This window comes from Athalia rosae, chromosome 1 (genome assembly GCF_917208135.1).
Source record: "Athalia rosae chromosome 1, iyAthRosa1.1, whole genome shotgun sequence".
NCBI lineage: Eukaryota > Metazoa > Arthropoda > Insecta > Hymenoptera > Athaliidae > Athalia > Athalia rosae.
The window spans coordinates 11,510,504-11,531,159 of NC_064026.1; the positions used below are offsets into that span (position 1 = coordinate 11,510,504).

Genomic DNA, 20,656 nt, shown 5'->3' on the forward strand with positions numbered 1-20,656 from the left:
GAAAATTGACACGCAGAGGTGCAGTTAACGTGTCGGATTCCGTTTCGGTATTTTCGAAATCATTTTGCGGATACGTCCGACAAAACGTTCGAGGACATCTCGTAACGTGCGAATGTCGTCCGTATAGGATCGCGTGATTCAGCCGTGGTCACCGGAAAAAAGATATTCGGTGAGTCGATGTAATCCTCGATAGAAGCGTGGGAAACTAGGAAGCGCGATAAAAAGCAATGCAGAACGGACTTTTCTACAGCACGTATATGCATACAAAGCTCAAGGTTATTGAAATGCATTCCGTTGTGCACGCGTGCGACCAAAATCAATCTTATCGAAACATCTGGAGTATTTCAGCTCGACTGGAAATAAAAGTTACGCCACGTGAATTTTTGAATCGGAAGCCAAGAAAATACAGACGTTTCATTGAACGTGAATATGAAGTACCTGGAAAAAGGTTTGTAAAATCGAAATTCAAATTTCGACTTCGAATATCCCAAAATATCGACGTGGTAAAGAGTTCGAAAAATTCTATGGAACACGAGCGTGATTAATATTATTACGGTTATCCACTTTCCATTTGGGATTCGGTTAACCGTTAAGCTGTGATAAAATCTCCGGCAAAAGCGTCGACATGGTCCGCGAATCGTTAGAACTGAACCCCATGCGTGACCGTTTCGCCTTCAAAGGCATCGACCCTCGTGCGACGACTGTTACGATCCGCCCTCTACGCCTTTTCGGTTCGAACAATACCGAAAAATTTATCGACGCCAATTAATCGAGCGAGATTGTGTAGCGGATAAATAATTCTCGCCGTTTTTAAACACAGGGAAATGGTCGCTCTCTGCGACACCGTCAAATTATTGTCGCGAGTTCGCGTCAACCCTCAGATAATCGGCGTACAGACTCGCTGCTACGGTATGAATTATTCGTCGGTCGACGTCCGAAGGGAGAAGTGATAAGAGGAGAACAAAAAAAAAATGTCGAAAGTTGAGAAGGTTTGAAGAAAATCCGAGATTCTCAAAATTATGTGATATGCGTACGTACGTAATACTCCGTTGGTGGAGTTATGGGCACCACGTGACGTTTACGAGGCTGAAGAAAATTTAGCCATAGCGTTTCTGAAAGGGAATTTATGTTTATGAGTTACATTGCAAACATATAAGCAAAATTGCGAGCGGCTAGAAGGAAGTCGATATTTCCCAGTTTTTTACAGCCGAAGCTGGCTGATTCCATCAGATTTAACTCAAGCCGTAAAAGTAAATTGTAGAAAATGCAAAAAACAATAAATGTGGTCGGATATTTCTAAAAGTGCGTTCAGTTGGTCGAATGCACTCATTGTCAACGCTAGCCACATTGAAAAATCGCCAAACTTCGGGATGATTTTTCTACCGAGGTTAATCTTATCGGTAACAATTTTGATCGCCTGCAGACTTACGGAGGCCAATGCGATTTCCCTGAATAAATTCGAAATTGGCTACGATAACGAATTGCGGGTTGAAAAAATATTGGCAAAATTCATGGTCGACCTGAAGAAGATTACGGTGACCAAATGCAGTTACCGCTACGTTGTCGTCGTGGCGAAAGAACGGAAGGATTTCCAAGCGGCTGTGGGATTTTCAACAGGAAGCTCTTGCGTTACCGCTACTCCGGCTGTATTGATACGCAAATTTGCTACGCCCAGATCGTTTTGCGCGATAACTTTTTTTACCGATGGCGTTGACGAGTCGGAATTGAACTCGACATTGGCGAAAATACCGAAAATGTACACGAGCAATGTTTGGTTGATTTCGACGAGCCAAAACGACAACTACGAGACGATAGCAGCTCGGTTACAGCTCGCTCGAAATATGAAAATCCGAAACGTGAAGGTCGCTCATCTGGACCGATCGGGAGTAATGAAAATATACAGAATTAATCTACTTCCGGACTGTAGCCACAAGATGAAATTGGTGAACTCGTGGACGTCTGAAAACGGTTTTATAACGAATACCGCTATCTTTGATTCGTATCGTTTGTCGCCTGACCTGTTCGGATGTCACAGACGGATCAGCTCTACGTCGTTTGGGCGAGATCCGTTGAAATCGTTGCGGAAGTTCTTGATTGAGACCATTGCGGATGATTTGCATTTCGTTCCGGTAATGCTAGAGCAGCCGATGCGGAAGGAATTCGTCTCTGTTCCTGATAAGACCCCACGAAATTTCGTCGTTGCAGATGTAATTAGTGGAAGGGCGGATTTTGGTATTGGCATGATACGACCGACCTTGGAAAACGTAAGATATCTCGACTTCACCGAGGCTTACACTAACGAATATTTGGTTTGGACCGTCCCAGTGACGAAGCCGATCAGGTATGAAATATTTTCGGCATTTACACCGCTCATCTGGGTTTTCATTATTCTACCGCTCTTCCTCTACTCTTCACTGGCCTCCGTCATCTCGAAGTGGAAGACCGGTGAGTGGATGATATTTTTACGTTGGAGCGGCAACTCTTACAGTAATTACAATTTACAGGCAAATACCACGTGGTGAGGAGTATATGTGACGTGATTTCCATTACTTTGAACTACGCAATCGTTTATTACCCCGCCGGGATAACGAAGACGTCGTTGTTCATAATTTACCTAATGTATGCTCGAATTATCGCGACAACCTACTCTACGTGGCTGGCTTCAACGCTGGCCTCGGCATCCCCGTTTTCGGAAATCGAGAGCGAGATGGAAATCGTTGCGTCCGGTTTCCGTGTCGGAGGGTCTGATTTGAATCGTGTTACGTTCATTGACCAGACGGACGTGAATAGTACCTCGTATGCGCTGATAAATCGTTACGAAATCATACCGTCCACGGACGAAGCTTTGAAGCGGATCGACAGCGGCGAGAAGTTAGCTTTACTGGAAAGATTGTCAGAAGTCAACCGTGCTACGATTAAACGATTGATGAATAATGAGTCCGCAATGTATTACCCGATATCGAATGATCGGGTTCGCCTTTACGGCGCCTCAATTTGCCTCGATAAAGGGTCATCGATCACCGAACGCCTCGATATTCTCTTGTCAAGACTTACCGAATCCGGCATCATAAGATTTTTTGAACAGAAACATGCAATTCTCAGGAGCCTGATTACCAGAAAAATTATTCAGGCGACCCGAGAACAGTCAGCTACGATAAGCCCCATATTTTTTAATTACATTACGAACTTGGTTGCAGCCTGTCTGTCTTTTATCGGAGAGTTAATTTTCTCCAGATTTAGGATTGGCTACCCTCGTAATTATCCCGGCAATCGAGGGTGATCATGGATGACCGTTCGAGTATATACATATTTTTTTATAGTCGCAGTCAGTACGTAGAATAAATCGAGTGACGAACATCAATATGGCTAATAGTGGGGGTAGTGGTTGTTCTACCTAGCGTCAAGAAGGGTGTTGCATGCTATCAAATATATGATTCTTCGTAGATAGCCTCGGTGAGTAATTTTTTGAGCTTTGTCATTCTTTATTCGTTGCGCTTTTTTCCTTCCAAGTTCTCATTTTCAGGATGTATAACGAAATACCGTTGTCACGAAAGCTATGTTTATTAAAAAATATCATATTCTTCTTTGCACACGTGTGATTGAAATACGCAAAATAAAACTTTTGTTTAATCATAAAGTTTTGCTGTTCGCTAGTTGGACGGTTAACGAATAGGACCTCAAATAATATAAATCGTGAACGATGTGTGTGTACCATGAGAAGTCATGTTTAATTCAAACCAAAAGTAACAAAATAGTATTAGTATAATAACCCGATATTGTCTCTAGTTGAATTTGACAGTAGCTGAATATCCTTGCACTTATTTCCATCAATATCCATACGCATGCATCACCCCACATTTACTGATTTTTAGCGTCCGTCGACACTAGCGAAGTTCGACTTCTTCAAGCACTGTTTTCAAGTCATCACCTCCGAGCCTCGTGATTGAGATATAATCGATAGTAACAATAATACCAGGTGATACTATCCGTATAGACATTCAGAATTGATTGATACGATTTTTGGTTTTTTAGATTTTAACGGATGCAAGGTGCATGAGGAATATCAGGCACTGAATCTCTTCGAATCTGAACAGAATGATGAACACCATATGAATGGATTTAAAAAATTAGATTAAATAATAGTATGAGTTTTGCTAGTTCGTGGATTAGTTCCGTTTAGATCGAACTCGGAGAGATATTTGAGAAATATGAATCGCTCATTACATTAGTGAATCAATCAATCAATCGATGGGTTTTTAAAACCGTTTATTACTTGTGAATCATTTAACTTTGGATTTTTCCTTTTCATCTTTTTTCTCCTCCTCTTTCTTCTCATCTTTTTTTGTTTCTTTCTTGTCAGTCTCCTTTTTCTCAGCATCACGGTTCGTTAATTTGTTATTAATCAAATTATGCAGCGCGACGATAGACCTTACAAGGGCAGCTAAGTAAACGACCAGCATTTGGTCGTTCGTTTTAACATAGAGCGAATCAACAAACGTGTTTTGTGACATATCCGGTAACAGATTGAAGATGTCTTGAAGTTGGTAAACTATTTGGTGGTTTATCGGTAGTTTCCCATTTCCGACCTAGAATTTATGGTTTTAATTATAATCAGATATTGCTCGGTGAAAGTTTCGATGTAATTAAAGGCATATTAGCAACATACTTGAATAAGATAATCTCTAATTTCCCTGATTTGGGCATGAAGTCCTTTCAATCCTAACAACTGGTTTGTGATCCTTTGGCTCAGCGTGCCGACAGTGGTATCTTTGATGTCTCTGAGTAAGTGTTCGACTCCAACTTCCTCTGCCTCCTCAGCTCCAATTTCACTTGGGATGTGTTCAAAGGTTTTAGAAGTTGGCGAGCCATCCTGGAGCAAAGAACACATCCATAAGTGTCGAGATCCATGATGTATTTATTGAAATAAGCCTCTGTACGTCCCACAACATAATACTCACATCGTGCACCTCTTCTACAGCTTGATAGGCTTCGGTCGGAAGGCCTAGGTCCTTGGGTTTTGCATCGATGATTACTAATACGGAGTTTGGACAATACCTTCGGATCAATTCATTGATAGCTACATCATTTTGATGCAATTTTGGTCCTGTGTGGTACCAACCAACGACTTTTTCACGAGCTAAAAATTAATTGATGATACAAGAAATGTATTGGTAAAATTCGTTGATAGAAGAAGAAAAAAAATACTATTTTAAGCTACAAATATCCAGTTGACATTTCACGTTACCGTTCACTTTCTTGAACATGCTATACATGTTTTCTAGGTAATCATGGTCGAGGAACCACACCGATTTATCCTTGTCATCCTCGTCAAAGGGTACTGAAATGTTAAACAATGTAACGAATATGATATGATGGGAGGTAAGGGATTTAATTGATCGCCCGTATATTTTACGCTCTGAATTAAAGTTTTCGTTGGCTTAGAGACGGCTTTGATAATTTAATGGGAGTAAATTCAAACACCAGCTCTAACCTGCAAAACTGTTGGATACGTCCAAGACACCCTTTGCTCTCCAACAACCCAAAAGAACACCGACCACTCGTTTTTGATTCCCAATTTTTCCCATACGATTAAAATGGTCCACTACACTTAATAAAACTAGTGGATGAACCACTACTTTTGTTGTAACGACCTCTTGACTCGGCATTTTTGAGGAGTTGAATTCTTTCACAAACTAGTGGAATGAGACAGGAGATGACAGTTGAATATTTATTTGGCTACCAGATGGCCCTACTATCAGTGATCACGTGTACTTACATAGTGGAGCTCGTCTGCTTTCAGAAATCGGATCCGAGCGTCTCAATATTTGCTCCAATCCGTTGATCAATATTCTTCAATCCACGATCAATCTGATACATTTGCTCCGTCTAAAATTCTCTGAAAATACAGCCTGCGCCGAACGCAGATCACGCTGAATCCTAGCTGAAACTCGTGAATTGTTCTCGCGTTGGTACAACGTTTATTTACGTGCGCCGGCGAGGTAGATTAAGACGGTACCAGCAAGTGAATTGATTCTTCGATATTATTTGGCTTTTTTAACAGTAAAAAATCTGGTAAGAACACAGCAGAACGAATATAGTAGTTACAGAATACGTTAAGTAGTCGAGCCGATTGAACTTCCACGCTGAAGACGTAGCTTGGAATTATGAGAACGAATTGTATCATTGCGGTGTACGGTCTGTTGCCAACTTAATACACACGTGTATTCTTTCAGAGTACGAAATTCAAAAATTCGAAATGTCCAAAGGGATCGTTTTCGTAACGGGGAATGCGAAAAAGCTGGAAGAGGTGATAGCTATTCTCGGGAAAAACTTTCCAAAAGAAGTGACCAGCAGGAAAATAGATCTTCCCGAATATCAAGGAGAAATTGAGGAGATATGCAGGGACAAGTGCAGAGCCGCCGCGGAAATTGTCAAGGGCCCAGTCGTGGTGGAGGACACTTCTTTATGTTTTAATGCTATGAACGGACTCCCTGGGCCCTACATTAAATGGTTTTTGGAAAAATTAGGGGTTGAAAAACTCCCGACTATGTTGGCCGGCTGGGAAGATAAGTCTGCCCAAGCAGTTTGCACTTTCGCATATTGCAACGGCGATCCCAATGGCGATGTGAAAATTTTCCAAGGACGCACCGACGGCTTCATAGTAGCACCCCGTGGAACAAGGGAATTTGGATGGGACGCTTGCTTTCAACCCGTTGGATACGATAAAACGTACGCTGAATTACCCAAAGAGATAAAAAATCAAATCTCTCACCGCAGCAAAGCTCTCTCTGTATTGAAAGATTATTTCTTCAATAATCCGACGCAATAAATCTGGAGTTGCGATCTCGCTTTTCTGGATGATGTTTATTAAAAAAAAATGGTTTAATCAGATTGTAATTTATTTTTGTTTTTCAATGATTCTGATATTACGATTGTAGCTTACCTTCATTGTTTACCCCAAATATTAGCTAATTAATTTTCGTAATCACGGCAATTTCACAGTTTTTACCACCCTCTTAGTACGCGGATTACATCAAATGATTTTTGAAGCGAACAAAATAATGTACACGGTTGAGTGAAGTAAATGACAGCGAGTCCAGTTGTATGGAGAAGGGGTTGAATATTGCAGAAAGTTAGGAGGGGTTGAAATAAAGGTCATTGAACAGAAACGCAATGCCTGGGAAAACCTCAGGCAGGTATACGTGGTTAGTTCGCTCGATTGTTTCGTGTAATTAGTCACGCGTTGGGTTAGGCAAGCTTAACGACCCGCGGCGTTTAAAACCTCTGGAAAAAAAAGTTCATCGAATTATCACATCAGGATTCCACATTCTAATTGTATTTAAATACGCATACGTAGTTCGAGTAATAAAAGGAAAAAGGACCGAGTCGTAAACTCTGCTCCGCATTTGAATTTAGCTCGCAGAGGAATGAGACGAAAAAAAGCTGCAGTCGACGAATGCTTTCGCTATATATGTATACGTATAATTGAACTATACGGCTATAAACGTCGAATAAATGAAGAAATCGGATTAAATTATCAGCGTTGACTTATAGTCCATAAAGAGTCGAGCGCAGCTGTCGCTCTTCGGCCTCTTGAAATTGAATTACCTCAGTCAACATCGGTCAAATTAGTGAATTGTCAAATTGAACCCAACTTGACCCTACCTAACGACTTCTCCGAGGATCTATAGAAACGTTATAGTCCACCCCGTATTACATAAGCCTCGTGGTGTCAATCTTTGGTACCTCGCTTATCCGCTCGGTTGAATTTCACTGCTAATATTTAAAATAAACACAAAGCTCCTACATGTATTTATACTTAACCGAGAAACCCTGCACCAACACCATGTAGAAGCCGGTCAACTTCGTCCCTGATGGGGATATTCGGTCGGGTACACGTATCTCCAATTTTTTTGAATAATTCATGCAAAATGAAGATGAAATTTTTTTTCCAACGTTACGCATGTATGGATGAGCGTCTTTCTTCCGTTCCTTTTTTTCTCCTTTTTTTCTCTTGGAAAGGTTCTTTTCACCCCCCACGTATATAACATACGATTTCATAATGTGCATTATATACACACGTCTATTCACCTATACCGTAAGTTTCAAGGTGTGAAACGAATAATGTGCAAAGAATCTTGCTCCTGGATACAATCGGTAGCTTATTTCGGATTCTTTGAATGCCGGTTATTTCATACGCTCAAAAGAACATTCACAATAAAAAATACTACGATGTACGTACGTGTACCTGTACACATCTATATATAGATCAATAAAGTATAGGTACACGTACACAATGGGTATACCTATACGAAGGGTTCGATCTTTCGTCGACGCTTAAATTGCTTCAAAACGCACATGCCTCTTTTCCCGGACAATTCCACAGCGAAATCGACTTCGATATAACTGACAGTTCTGAAAAATCGTGTTCGAATGATTCAATCTAAACCGCATCACGTATTTCACACCAGTTAACACGTGGAATACATTTTTGAGCGTAGAGAGAAGGACGAAAACTTCTTTTTTATGCATAAATAATAAACGTGCGAAGAAACGGAAATTAACTGAAAATTCGAATCTGACCGTGCGAATGGGAGAGAAGCAAGAACAAAGGAAAGAAAAATAAGGAAGAGTTGTAGAGCACTTTGAAGCGTGGTAAAAATTTTTGAACCGTATAATGGAAAAAAAAAAAACGAATTAAAAAGAAACTTTGTAGTCCGCAGTTCAAAGGCATACCTCGGTATAAATATTTGGCATTAGTAGCTTTTGCTGTTGGATTCAATAAATTCAAGTTGGATTATGATAATGCAGAATCGTCGGTGTCTGAATTATTTCGAGTTTACTTTTTTGTTCAACTTTTTAAATCTCAATTATGAAGGTTAATTATACATGCATTAATATTTCATTGCACACGCAACGTGAAGCGCATCTGCAATGTACATTGTGCGCGTAAATGTGTACATCGCACACCTTTTCATAGCATCGTATTGCAGATACGTGGAGTTTGAGAAGTCAAACTTACCCCTCACTTTACTTGGAGGTATCTACTTTACGCTCCCCACTTCGTGACTTTAACACGCGCGTGAGTTACACGTTCTAATTACACCTAAATTGCTCCACCAACATTGCCAGTAGTAAAACACCGGTATTTACTTTTATTCACCGCTACATTTTTGTTATTGTCGTTAAATTTTTTTTTTTTAAACATTTTTTTTTTTGTTTAACGTCATTCTCATTTTTTGCTGCGTACTATTTCATTGCAGTAAATCTACCCTTTATATATTACACCTACCCACGTGAACCTGCACTCGTATACAGATGTACAATTCGTACCGTTCGCTTCGGAAAATAATTATTTATTCAACGCGTATAACGATCCCATTCAATTTGCTCGCACGGGTTGGAACTGTTGTATAAAACGGACGAAAACAACAACAACAACAACAAAAAATGGATAAATAAATAAGTAAACGAGAAAAAAACCCGCCAATTTTCGACCGTGTATCAGAGCTGAACCGGCGAGGGAAATCCTGCGGACGGCAATTTTAATCAAAATCTCTTCTTTTTTGCTTTTTCGGAGCGCGTGTCGTAGGGGTGAGGGATGGATTTTTTTTAGGAATTAGAAAAAAAAAAAAGGGACGAAAAGTTTGTCTCCAAAGTTATTGCGAAAAGAAATATGTCAGGTTTCCATGCACACGCGGCCTCTAGCTTCTCCGTATTCGCGTTTTAAAACTGGTCGATTTTTTACATTTTGGCGAACCTCGAGTAGGTATATCGCATGGGTGAAAGGTGGACGTGAGTATACGTGAGATAAAACGGTCGGGACGATCGAAGGGTGAGAATTTAAATGTTTTGCGTGTAACACGATCGAGTATAGAGGAACAGGTGGTACCAAATTGTATTCGACTCGTTCAGCAATTTTGTAACAATCGACATAAAAATCCGATTTTTCATTCCACCTGTCTTGTACCCACACGGCTGTACATATTTATTTTTATATTTTCTCTTTCGTTCGTTCGTTCGAATCTTTTTTTTTTTTTTGATTTATTCTTTTCGGTACGACTGCGAAGGGAGCGAACGAGTTGGTGATTTTTTTTTCGAATTTTTTTTTCTCCCTTCACATTAGATGAAAAAACTAAAACGGCATGAGAAATTCGAGTAAAATTTATATACGTATGTTTTCAGATACACGTATAACTGTACGTCCGTGAAATTCGAGTGATTTTTCTACCATGCAGTATTAAGAAAAAAGAGAAAAAACTTTTTTTGGTCTCAATACCGGTTTTTTCTTTTTTTTTTTTTTTTTTTGTTCTCTTTGTATTTGCCACGATAAAGTTCGAACTTTGACCTGGCACCGGCGTGTTCGTGCGGAAAGTTGAAAAGTAGGTGTAACCTGCAGCTGCAGAAATCGAAGTGGGCGAACGAGCGAGCGAGCGAAGAATTTCAGAGCATTTGAAACAGCTATATCTACTTTAGTTCAGATTGTTTGGAGTACAAACATCGCCCAGGAAATACCCGTTGATTGTAGTATATAAGGTGGGTATACCTATGTACCACGCCGTTGCGAGTTCACGATCAGTTTCAAGAATTATATTTAAAGCTCGAACTAGAAATACACATCGATATCGGGAAAAATAATATTTATCTACTTTCCTCGAAGTTATACTTTATATTTTCTCAAACTTACGGAAATTTTCGTTATCTATATTTAATGCATATATATGTATGTACGTACGTACATCGGTAGGTATTATACCCATTGCCGCGGCTCGATGATCGCAATGTCAATATTATTTTCTTCAATTCTTATTTTTACCGATTTTCAGATAGTACAAAATCGATAGGGTATCACATTGGAAATTGTTCGTTTCGAACTTATTCGGGCTTTCGGTCCCTCCCAAGAATCTTTAATTCCCTCTCTGTGAACACAGCAGAGCTTTGAAGTAGAGAGTTTTTGAAGAGTCAGTGTGTGTAGCGAGTGAGTTGGAATCATTTAATCTCAGAATCGTTCGTTTGAATTACACCGAGTACAAGCTCGTACAAGAGTAACTAATTCGCGAATCATTGATTCTTTTTATTTGTTCGATTCACCGCGTGAAGCGCAATTTATAATTCAACGAGATAATCCGGATTCCCAACACCCGTGATATTCGTAACGCCCCACGTAGGTACATATCGTTCTCTTCGGACCAAACCGCTCGCTCCGAACTTAACTAAACGGAGAAAGAAAAAAACAGAGAAAAATAACGTAAGTCAAAAAGAAGAAGAAGAAGGAAAGAGGAGACGATCATTTTATTTATGGCAACTCGCTGCGCGTGCCCGATAAGCTTCTCTGTCACATTACGTAAGGACTTCTATTCGTAATACGTTGAGGTACACGTGTACCTACACATATTATACTTTTAACCTTTTAATTTTATTTTGTTACGAGGTATAAAAATTACCAACTAATACGTACCCCGTATCTGTACAGGTATACACGCACATTTCTCACGTTAATGTTCAGATGCGTCACGTGAACGTGCGTGTCAAAATTGGGTGAATATTTCCACGAGGATACATAACCAGGTGAAATGTGGTCATGTACATGAACGAGTACACGGGAGGTGTATACCTATAGGTCGGTTTTTACTGCCCCGTATTTTACACCGCATGTCAGATAGCTCTTTACCACCTTCGGGTGTTCAGCAGTTGTGGAGACGAATAATTCTTCACCTTGAAATTAAGCGTTTCAGTTGGATGGAATTTTTTTTTCCCCCCGTGGAAACTATATGAGAGCCGCACGCGCGCGAACAAAAATCTGCATCGGCCGTCATCCTCGGAACAAGACGTCGTTAGTTATTTGTTTTTATTTTTTTTTTCATTCACCCACCACATTCGAGATACTCCGAATCAGAGGCGATGTTGCGTAGATGCGTATCAAATATAGCGAATAAGTTGATGTGTCATTCCGTTTGAGCGAAGTGCTCCGATGTCGATGGGGATGGATGAAAATTCATCCCGCAGTACGATAATTGTTGTACCAAATTACGTGTAATAGCGACGATAATAATAATTGTCGACGATTGATTTCGATGAGAATTTCACGGAATTTTGTACGTACCTTGACACATGTACGTATGCGCAGGGTCAATATACCCCCGGCTATTATATTCGGATATTACCGGTGCAAAGTTTCTACGTAATTTCGTAACCTGTTAAATCATACGATACATATATATCTATATATTTTTGGTTTTTCGGTATCGAACAGAGTATTATATATTTACATGTGTACGAACGTATGTAATATTCTAGTTCACTGGGGCCAAACGAAGAGAATGTTACGAGGCGTCAGACCGTGAAATAGAATACTTTATCTGGGCACGTGCAACCGCTTTTTCCACGCTGCAGGGCGAGACGCAAGCTTTTTACTCGTCGACGAGTGAAATGACAGTTTAACGGACGTCATACCGCAGGACAAACCCCCTCCGTTGGAAAAATTTTCACACCGCCACATCCGCGTAATTTTTTCATTCGTCGTTTCACAGGGCGCGATCCTCTCAGATTTACATGTATACGTACGTACGTTACCTCTGCGTGTCAACTTTACCTTGAATTCTCGTTGAGTTCGAGATTCTTCTTGTCGTTGTTCGTTTGCCAAATTGTTTAATTTTCTTTTTTTACTTCGGCTCCTCAACTTACGGTGCGAATAAAAGCGAGGGGCTGTAATTATTCGATCTACCGATCGACTCACCCCAACCCAGATACCCAATACGTCCGACATGTACCCGCCTTGTTTCTGGATGGTGAGGTTCGATTCTGCCGGGAAGAGACCGGGTCAGGTTAGTCGATCGTGGGTTAGATTGAATTATAAATTAGGTGGTGAACTTGGACGAGAGATTCGATGGAGATTATTGGTTAGAAACTGTCTTTGCAAAATTTCTCATCAACCGCGCGGCTCTGCGGTTAAGTAATTAATTTCACGAAGAAATATACATAGTTTCGCGTGCAAATACGACTTACACCTGCGCCGTCTCTGATCTGAAACGTGGATCGGACGGAGGTGTGTTTCGGGGGAGGAGAACGAGCCGATCTTTCAAGGAATGCGGCCCCTTAACACTTTTAACGACGTTTCAGGGTCGGGATTTGATCGCGCCTTTCTCTGCCGGATGATATTTGGTGCAATTCGGAAGACTAGATGGAAAGGGGGCCACGTCGGACTCGAAATGTCAGGTGAAACATTGAAGCCAGTGGTTGTAGGATTGCGTAACCCTCCCCCGGGAGAAGACGTACGGACAGATGGTAGGACATTTGGAGCTGCCCAAGGGAACCATTATTTGGTCCTTGTGCGACCCACCTTGTGCGGAGACTTGGGTTTTACCTCTTGGTCTGGCAACTTATTACGGGGCTGACAGGTAGAATTCTCTCCTTCTTCGTCTGCCTCTTTTTTTTTTATTTTTTTTTATTCTATTTTATATTTAGTTTCTTTTTTTGCTTTTTCGTTTTTCTCTTTCGTCGTCGGAACGAATCGGAACATCGATTCAAATGATTCAAAGTAAGAGAAAATTTTTCGAAATTTCTTATGAATAAATTCTTTTCTATGAAAAAATAATAAAACTTGAGGGAAGCTTTAGGATTATCGGGTGATAAATCGAGGAAAAGGGTAATTTGAGGGGAGCGAAGTTACGAGTTAGTAGACAGTGTACGGATATTATACCTCCGGAATCCTTTGGAAATCTTCCTTTCTCAAGTTTCTAACAGCGGAAAAATCGAAACAAAAAAAAAAAAAAACGCAAACTGAAAAAGAAATAGCAAAAAAAAAAAAGTAAAAATAAAATCAGTGAAAGTTTCTTTATATACGAAGTGGTCTCGATACAATCAACGTTACAAAAGAGTTTGATCCGAGGGTGAAATTGGATTTGGTAAAAGTTCGTGACTTCTTTGTCTTTCAATCACGCACATTTTTTATTCAGGGCAACACGTATAACTATACGTGTAAGAAAATTAATTCGATGTACTCCTATTCAAAGACATTAATTAACGAGAAACGTCGCAATCTTGCGAATTAACAAGGGAGCCAAAAAGCGTCGCACGTCCGCCGTTGCGCCCCTCGCGTATCGCTACTTCGTTCCCTACTACGAGCTACGGCAGAGGTTTCGATGAAATTTCATCATCTAACTCAATTAAAAGGGGAGTCGGAGTTTTCTTTCATTTATCGTTTCTCTCTTCGGAGGAAATATTTTTCAATTCTTCCGATGAACGGCAATTACTCGGACGGCAAGTATATCCACTCCTCGCTTCCTCTTCCGCCTTTTCGCTCGACCGATGAAATGACATCGTCTGGTTTGTTTGTTCGGTTAGGAAAAAAATATCGCCTGTCAAAGTTCACCGTTCCGCGAAAGCGACTCTATTAATTTCACCCCCCGGTTCACCGGGAAGGGCGAATTTCGAATCACCGATTATTAGCGCGCTGCACCTACAAGCCCCGGTTAAAAACCGACCGATACCCCTTCCGTCCAGATTTACGTTTTGCAAACGAACCGCTAAAAATCCATTACCGGACCACTTAGATCGTGTTCGTTAGAAAACCCCGCCGCGTTGCACACCGGTTCTCAGCAGCCACTGCGGCGGACTGACCTCCTTTCGAACGAAACTTTTCAACATAAATTACAATAATCCAACGATATTACAACCGCGTATGGTTTACGCGGGGACGTTATACCGTCGGTGAGTGTTGCTGCATCGCAATTACATTATTTATCTACGATAAAGCGGAAAACTCGATTCGATCGATCCGTCGTCGGTTTCTAGCCGCAGGAACGTCGTTACTACTAATATCCAGCCGGCCCGTAGCGCGACACCGACGTGTCTGACCGTACTCCCTTCTTACTACTGATTTCATCCGTTGGGATTTCATCGAAGGCTAACGTCGACGCTGATAATTTTTTATTCGCTGGGTTTATAGTTATTCGGGTGTTATTATTTTCGATTCTTTTACTTCTCATACAACTGATTTTTTTTTGTTTTTTTTTTATATACTTTTTATTTGTCATTGTGGGAATTTTTATTGCGACAAGACTTTTGCGTAACAAACAGAGAGAGAATTATTCTTTATTCCTTTCCGATGTGCTTTGCGAAAACATTAAAAAACGATTACTTTTCTCGGATAAAATGTGCGCTCGATTCATCGGAATTGAGACGTTTGACGGTGGTCTGTCCGTTCTTCGAGGTTCTAAGGGGATATCCATTGTCCCCCATGTGTGGTATACGGGCGAATTTATACGAAAACCGAATTCGTTGAAAGAATTCCGAAAATCTCTGAGCGCACCGGAAGCGCTGGAACGAAAAACGAATCTCCTCTAACCTCGCGCGCTTTGGAAGGCCTCGTTCGAAATTGTCAAACTCACGGCGGCCGGTGGTTACCCGGACGAAATCGGCTCCAGAGGAAGCCAACGGATGTTGACGGCCGCGTCTCGTTGATGGAAAAGTGAAATTCGAGGCCGTTTCCGAAATTACACGGCCACGGAGCGTGTCGATTTCAGACACGATCTACAATTATCCGGTGATTAAAATTTTCACGCGTCGCGGTCCGATCTCGGCGGTGTCGGGGGCCCGTAGAAAATCAGGATTCTGAGCGCCACGGATCAATTCCGCTATCTTGTTTCAAAGGAATAGCTGAGGTAGGTGCGGAGGATTATTTAGGTGAAATATCCCTCGGGGAATTCCGAGGGATAGAAAATGAAAATCTGTATACAGGAGAAATTGCCCGCGACAGAGATTGAATATAATTTTCAACTAATACAGCTTTACGGATGTTTGAACCTCGTGAAATTTTGAGGGTCGTCCAGCGGTCAGGAGCACAGCCGTCTTCGCGGAACCCCGGAGCGATCGGCGGCTCTGTTTACGTACCGTAGAGTCCCTTCTCGGCGCCTGTAACGTCCGCCCTGGATACGATCAAAAGATGTCCGCCTCTGATCCGCCCTGGGTAAAACAAATGCGTACGTATTATATACCTCCGGAAAACATCACCTCGGAATCCACTTGAAATTCGCGGACGGATCATCCCCAGATCTGGACGATATCTTGTAATTCTTGGTAAAATTAAAAACCACGCGGGCAACCTAGCTGATCTCGATCACGTCAATAAGAAAACTGGACGCCCAGACGAAAATTTCGCTAAAATCTTTTCATTCGATGTATTCGGTCAAAGTAGGATATAGGTATGTATGTAAACAACGTCACGCTGCTGCAAGGGTTACGAGGTACTCGCTGAACACGGAGTATACGTATACATATATAGGTATACGGTAGAGAGAGATCTGTGGGAATATTTTCCATGATAAACGGGATGTGAGAATTTCATCTCATCGTTTAGCGTATACCCAAACCGGCGCCATTTTCTCCTCCCTGATATATATTTTGACAATGTATAGGTGTGTATAAAGCGTTCAGGAATTTTAGAAAATATCTTCTCGTATAAACTGGAAAAATTTCTAGCAACTTTTCTAACGAGACGCGGAGAGCGTAAAAGATAAAAGCCGAGTAAACATCAATGTACGACATTTTTCGCTAACGTACGACTCTAAAAAATTCCCGAAACAGGAAAGATGACGGTGTACGTGACCATCGCACTTCCGCATCGAACATCTTTTCAAGGTCGGGTCATCCCTTTTAATCTCCTGCGTTTCATTTGTTACCTACTCTTCTTTTTTTCTGTACAATGAAAAACGAAAGAAAGCTCTCATTGTCGAGAGACACGGGTATGCGTGCGGTACGTTGCATTTCGCGTTCATTTCGCGCGCCAAAATTATATGGGAATAAAAAGGAAAGGAAACGTCTGCCAAGTTGCATTGTTGTACATACGGAGTACATGGATCATGTAGGTACGTACGTACATACCGGGCACATCGGCATGTCCGTTCGTCCATACGTCTTTCCATTTCCGAATGAACATGCGCAGACGAAGTTTACGGGGGAAAACGCGATATACAGACTTCAGTTGCGCGCCGCACGTCAAACGGAACCGCCGATACTCCGCGGGTTTCTTGCGATTCGAAATACACATTTCTTATCTCATTGACAGAATTTTATCCAATCGTCATTCGAAGCCCATTCGTCCGACGAGAAATCATCAATTTTCATCCAATTCGAATAATAAAAAAACAAAAAAAAAAGATATCAAAGATCAAGGATCAAAAAAAACAAAGTCGAGATAGGGTTTGAGAAATTTGAAAGCCAGCCGAAAGAGGGTCGAAACAATTTTTCGCGGCGCATGAACGATTTTTCCAAAAGTTTTTTTTCAGTACTTAAAACTGTGTAGAAATTTTTCTTTTTTCTCTATTTTCCTTTCTCATTTTATGTTTTTAACGACATCCCTTCGACACCCGCCCACGTGACGTGCCCACGCTATACATGTATATATATTGAAAAACTTCGAAAAGTATCTCAATTTGAAAAAATAAAAAGAAAAAAAGAAAAATCGAAAGAAAAGTGTTTTTTTTTTTTTTCTGGGTTCAGAAACGTAACGGCGATATCGGGTAAAATTTTTCACTTTGAGAAAAGTATACGCCTAAGAAGAAAAAGGGGACAAAAAAGAGAGAGAAAAGAAACGAGATTAATCGGAGGGTGTTTTTTGAACTAATATTTAAAATTGCAACGTCCGACAAATTTCGCCGGTGTTGAAAATTAATTGCTACTGTGGGGGGGTTGAGAAATATAATTTGTTCCGAAAGTCTTTTATGAGCTTTATTAAGTACTTATCAAGTACTTTTGGTGGGTAAACTTCGAGTCCAGGTATATTAGCTGATTATATTGCGAAACGACCGCTCGCTACCGGGATAGTTATCGATAAGGAGATTGAAAAAGAATAGTAAAAACGATTCGCACTTCCTACGATTCTTATTCATTCGTTTGTCCACCATTTTTTATTTTTTTTTCATCAATCGCGGTCGGCTCTTACATCACCTGTTCTACTCATCACATGCACGGTAAGCCAATTTACCGTTATTTCAAATTTGTAAACGATTGCACCGCCGAACTAATGAGATTCCTCGGATAAAATTTCTATCGTTCGTCTTTTCTTCGATAAGCTCGTTGGAAAGACAGAAATGAAAAATGTTGAGTCTCAATTCCGCCAGTCGAGATTTCGTGCGCTGTATGCAATTTGCATATATGCAAGCGCGGCATATTTCTGTAATATGGATATACTGTACCCCCGGCAACCGGTGGCATATACCCAATATTAATATTCGCTTTGGAACGATTCGAGATTGAAAATTTAATATTCCTTCCCATTCTTTGCAAAATTATGCAGCGAGAAAATTGAACGGGAAAAAAAAAAAAAAAAATTAAACGGTCGTTACGAGCTGCACAATATCCAAGTATAACGGGTGTAACGCGCGACGGTCCAACGACAAGGGAGAAAGAATAATTTGGGCGACGAATCTGCGGAGGGTAATCATTATTGCGTACGTTCGAAAATTTTTCATCGGCGAAAAGTGGAAAAATTTTTATCGTTTCGTTCGTCGATCGGAAGATTTTATACGAGGTAAAATTCAAACTCTTTCCCCCGTCGTGAAATCTCCACCACCCCCCCCGAGAGATTAGAATTGAATTTCGGATCGCCAGCAGTAGCCAGAATTGTCCGGCTCTCAATGGAAATCGAATCTAAACTTTCCGCCTGAGAGCAATTCTGGGGCGATCGTCGGAGTCGAATTTGGCCCATCAGCGAACGATTTGAAATACCGTCGCGTCATTTTGCGGCCCATGGTAGAGTGAGATTTTTATTTCGTTCTGTTTATTCGTTTTATTCACTTTTTGTTTTTTTTTCGAATATCTGATAATATCAACGAGCGATTATTCATTCGTACACGCACGCGTTCAAATCTCCTCTCGCGCAGATGATTCGACAAACAAAAATAAATAAAAATCAAAAAGAAAATATATTCAATTCGGAAATTTCTTCGCTGCTGCTGCTGCTGCCGCTGCATGCCCGTGAAAGAGATATTACTAAAGTTTACGTATATTATACATTTACATTATGTACATAACGTTCTATATACATAGCTACTATATTTGGTATTTCAGGAAATTATAACTGTTGAACTCTTGCATTAACTTTTGCTTTAATTAAACGGCACCCGAGCTAATTTGTGAAACAGAAGCAAAAAAAAAAAATAGTCAAGAACAGAAAAAACAAAACGAACGTAAAAAGAAACGAAGAGAGTTCCATGAAGAAAAAATACGTCGAAATAATGAAATAGACGAAAAAAAGAGCGAAAAAAAAAAAAAACTGGGGTGCATCATCGTTACGGTGTGCATGGTATCTGAAAAAGAAAGAGTAACATATAAACACGTTCTCCGGAAGTGTACCACGTGAGAAAATATGTGCATTCCTCTCGTATCTGTACCGTATAATATCATACATTATACACATATACAATATACCCATATTTCATACGAAAGTTGAAAGAGGAGAGCAAAGAGTGAGAAAAAAATTCCTTGCCTAGTCAAAGTTCGAGAAGTTTTTTTATTTTATTTTATTTTATTTTTCCACTCCACACTTCCGCGAATCATCTCTTCCCCGCAGCACTGACTTTTCGCTTCTTGTTTTCTCTCTTATCCGGGTAATTTCAACTCCTGGTAAACCGTGTCAATTAATTATCGCTTCGAAGCGGAAAATTTTTCGATAACACCGCAACGCTTCGTTTCCGATACAAATGGACGCATGATCCCGATGACTTTTCGAACAATTCGACGTTACTTTTGACCTTTTCACGCGACGCTGTTGGAAGAAAAGCGAACGGACTCTGATAACTCCTCGAATCTTTACGCGATGGGGTACATCTATAGGCACACCTATACGTCGTACACCGTAATCTTTGCCCTGTAATATCGCAAATCGAACAAAGAACCTCTAATAATAGGCCTTTTAACAATACCCCCGACTTTCTATACACATAATTCCGCCAATATTTCGTTCTGTTATCCCTCTCATCGCTATCAAAGGACGCGAAAAAGGCGGCTCGGCGATTCGCGCACGCCACGATGAATTCTCCGAGCATATCGAATCGGCTCAATTTGAAAAGAAATCAAAAAAACAAACAAAACAAAAAAAAATGTTCGACTCGTATCCCGTGTACCGATACTCCGACGGATACGATCCCTCGCCTTCTCGTCTTCATTGTTCCTGTCGTAAAATTTCAGATGAACGCTCGAAGATAATTTCCCCATAATGGAGACTCTTTACACGGGGGTGATCCATGGATTCCCACAGGCCAAGGGTCTGGCCGGTGGAATATCCCCAGGGATCGGTGCCGCCCTGGACCAAGATGGCGCCGTCAGTTTGATCGTCGTCCTAGGAGGGAGTCTTTCCTTGGTGGCACTGGTGTTCGCCTTCATCACTTACAGGTGAGAGAGAGAGAGGTGCTAATCCTATGCAGGTGCAGATGCGCTCGCGGTGCACATCACCTGCACCTGACCACGTTGTCTGTCCCGATTGTTTTCCCTGTCCTCGCACTCCTAGTGTGCCGCGATGCAAACTCTGCGGCGAAACGACGTTCCGACAAATGACACGACGATTTTCGAGAATATAGCCACGCCGAACAATGTACACCGCTTATGAACGCAGATACCGCGTGGAACTGTGTGGTGTAATAGGGCATTTCGTGCCAAA

At 41.0% G+C, this 20,656-nt stretch overlaps 4 protein-coding genes across 6 annotated transcripts in view; 3 read left to right on the plus strand and 1 right to left on the minus strand.

The window, feature by feature from the left end:
• Positions 1-29: 29 nt before the first annotated feature.
• LOC125500969 lies at positions 30-3,855 on the plus strand. Its single transcript, XM_048655345.1, has 2 exons — positions 30-2,445; positions 2,505-3,855. Exons 1-2 carry the CDS (start codon positions 1,281-1,283, stop codon positions 3,278-3,280), a joined length of 1,941 nt encoding a protein of 646 aa, XP_048511302.1. The 5' UTR covers positions 30-1,280; the 3' UTR covers positions 3,281-3,855.
• LOC105686998 (26S proteasome non-ATPase regulatory subunit 7) lies at positions 3,710-5,693 on the minus strand. The gene is made up of 5 exons (XM_012402300.3): positions 5,492-5,693; positions 5,246-5,338; positions 4,959-5,137; positions 4,667-4,870; positions 3,710-4,586 (listed from the first exon to the last, which is right to left on the minus strand). The coding sequence occupies exons 1-5, from the start codon at positions 5,664-5,666 to the stop codon at positions 4,281-4,283; spliced, it is 957 nt and encodes a 318-aa protein (XP_012257723.1). The 5' UTR covers positions 5,667-5,693; the 3' UTR covers positions 3,710-4,280.
• A 69-nt stretch (positions 5,694-5,762) lies between these two features.
• On the plus strand, positions 5,763-6,897 carry LOC105687014 (inosine triphosphate pyrophosphatase). The gene is made up of 2 exons (XM_012402319.3): positions 5,763-6,072; positions 6,234-6,897. The coding sequence occupies exon 2, from the start codon at positions 6,257-6,259 to the stop codon at positions 6,827-6,829; it is 573 nt and encodes a 190-aa protein (XP_012257742.2). The 5' UTR covers positions 5,763-6,072; positions 6,234-6,256; the 3' UTR covers positions 6,830-6,897.
• A 5,467-nt stretch (positions 6,898-12,364) lies between these two features.
• LOC105686992 (latrophilin-like protein LAT-2) overlaps positions 12,365-20,656 on the plus strand; it is a 53,593-nt gene continuing 45,301 nt past the window's right edge. The window contains exons 1-2 of one of the 3 annotated variants that reach the window (XM_048656373.1): positions 12,365-13,397; positions 20,188-20,391. In XM_048656373.1, coding sequence (XP_048512330.1) covers positions 20,216-20,391 — 176 coding nt within the window. In that variant the 5' untranslated portion in view covers positions 12,365-13,397; positions 20,188-20,215. Of the gene's footprint in view, positions 13,398-15,251; positions 15,981-16,716; positions 17,970-20,187; positions 20,392-20,656 lie in introns of those variants that run through there. The other 2 variants (XM_048656360.1, XM_012402291.3) reach the window with 2 other exon arrangements.

What these genes read in the sequence shown, in the direction of transcription:
- LOC125500969 (XM_048655345.1), top strand. Translation starts at nt 1,281, where the DNA reads ATGTGGTCGGATATTTCTAAAAGTGCGTTCAGTTGGTCGAATGCACTC. An exon ending in CATCTCGAAGTGGAAGACCG is followed by an intron (nt 2,446 to 2,504) that starts GTGAGTGGATGA and finishes TACAATTTACAG; the next exon opens with GCAAATACCACGTGGTGAGG.
- LOC105686998 (XM_012402300.3), bottom strand. Translation starts at nt 5,666, where the DNA reads ATGCCGAGTCAAGAGGTCGTTACAACAAAAGTAGTGGTTCATCCACTA. An exon ending in CGTATCCAACAGTTTTGCAG is followed by an intron (nt 5,339 to 5,491) that starts GTTAGAGCTGGT and finishes TTAACATTTCAG; the next exon opens with TACCCTTTGACGAGGATGAC. An exon ending in TTAGAGATTATCTTATTCAA is followed by an intron (nt 4,587 to 4,666) that starts GTATGTTGCTAA and finishes CATAAATTCTAG; the next exon opens with GTCGGAAATGGGAAACTACC.
- LOC105687014 (XM_012402319.3), top strand. Translation starts at nt 6,257, where the DNA reads ATGTCCAAAGGGATCGTTTTCGTAACGGGGAATGCGAAAAAGCTGGAA.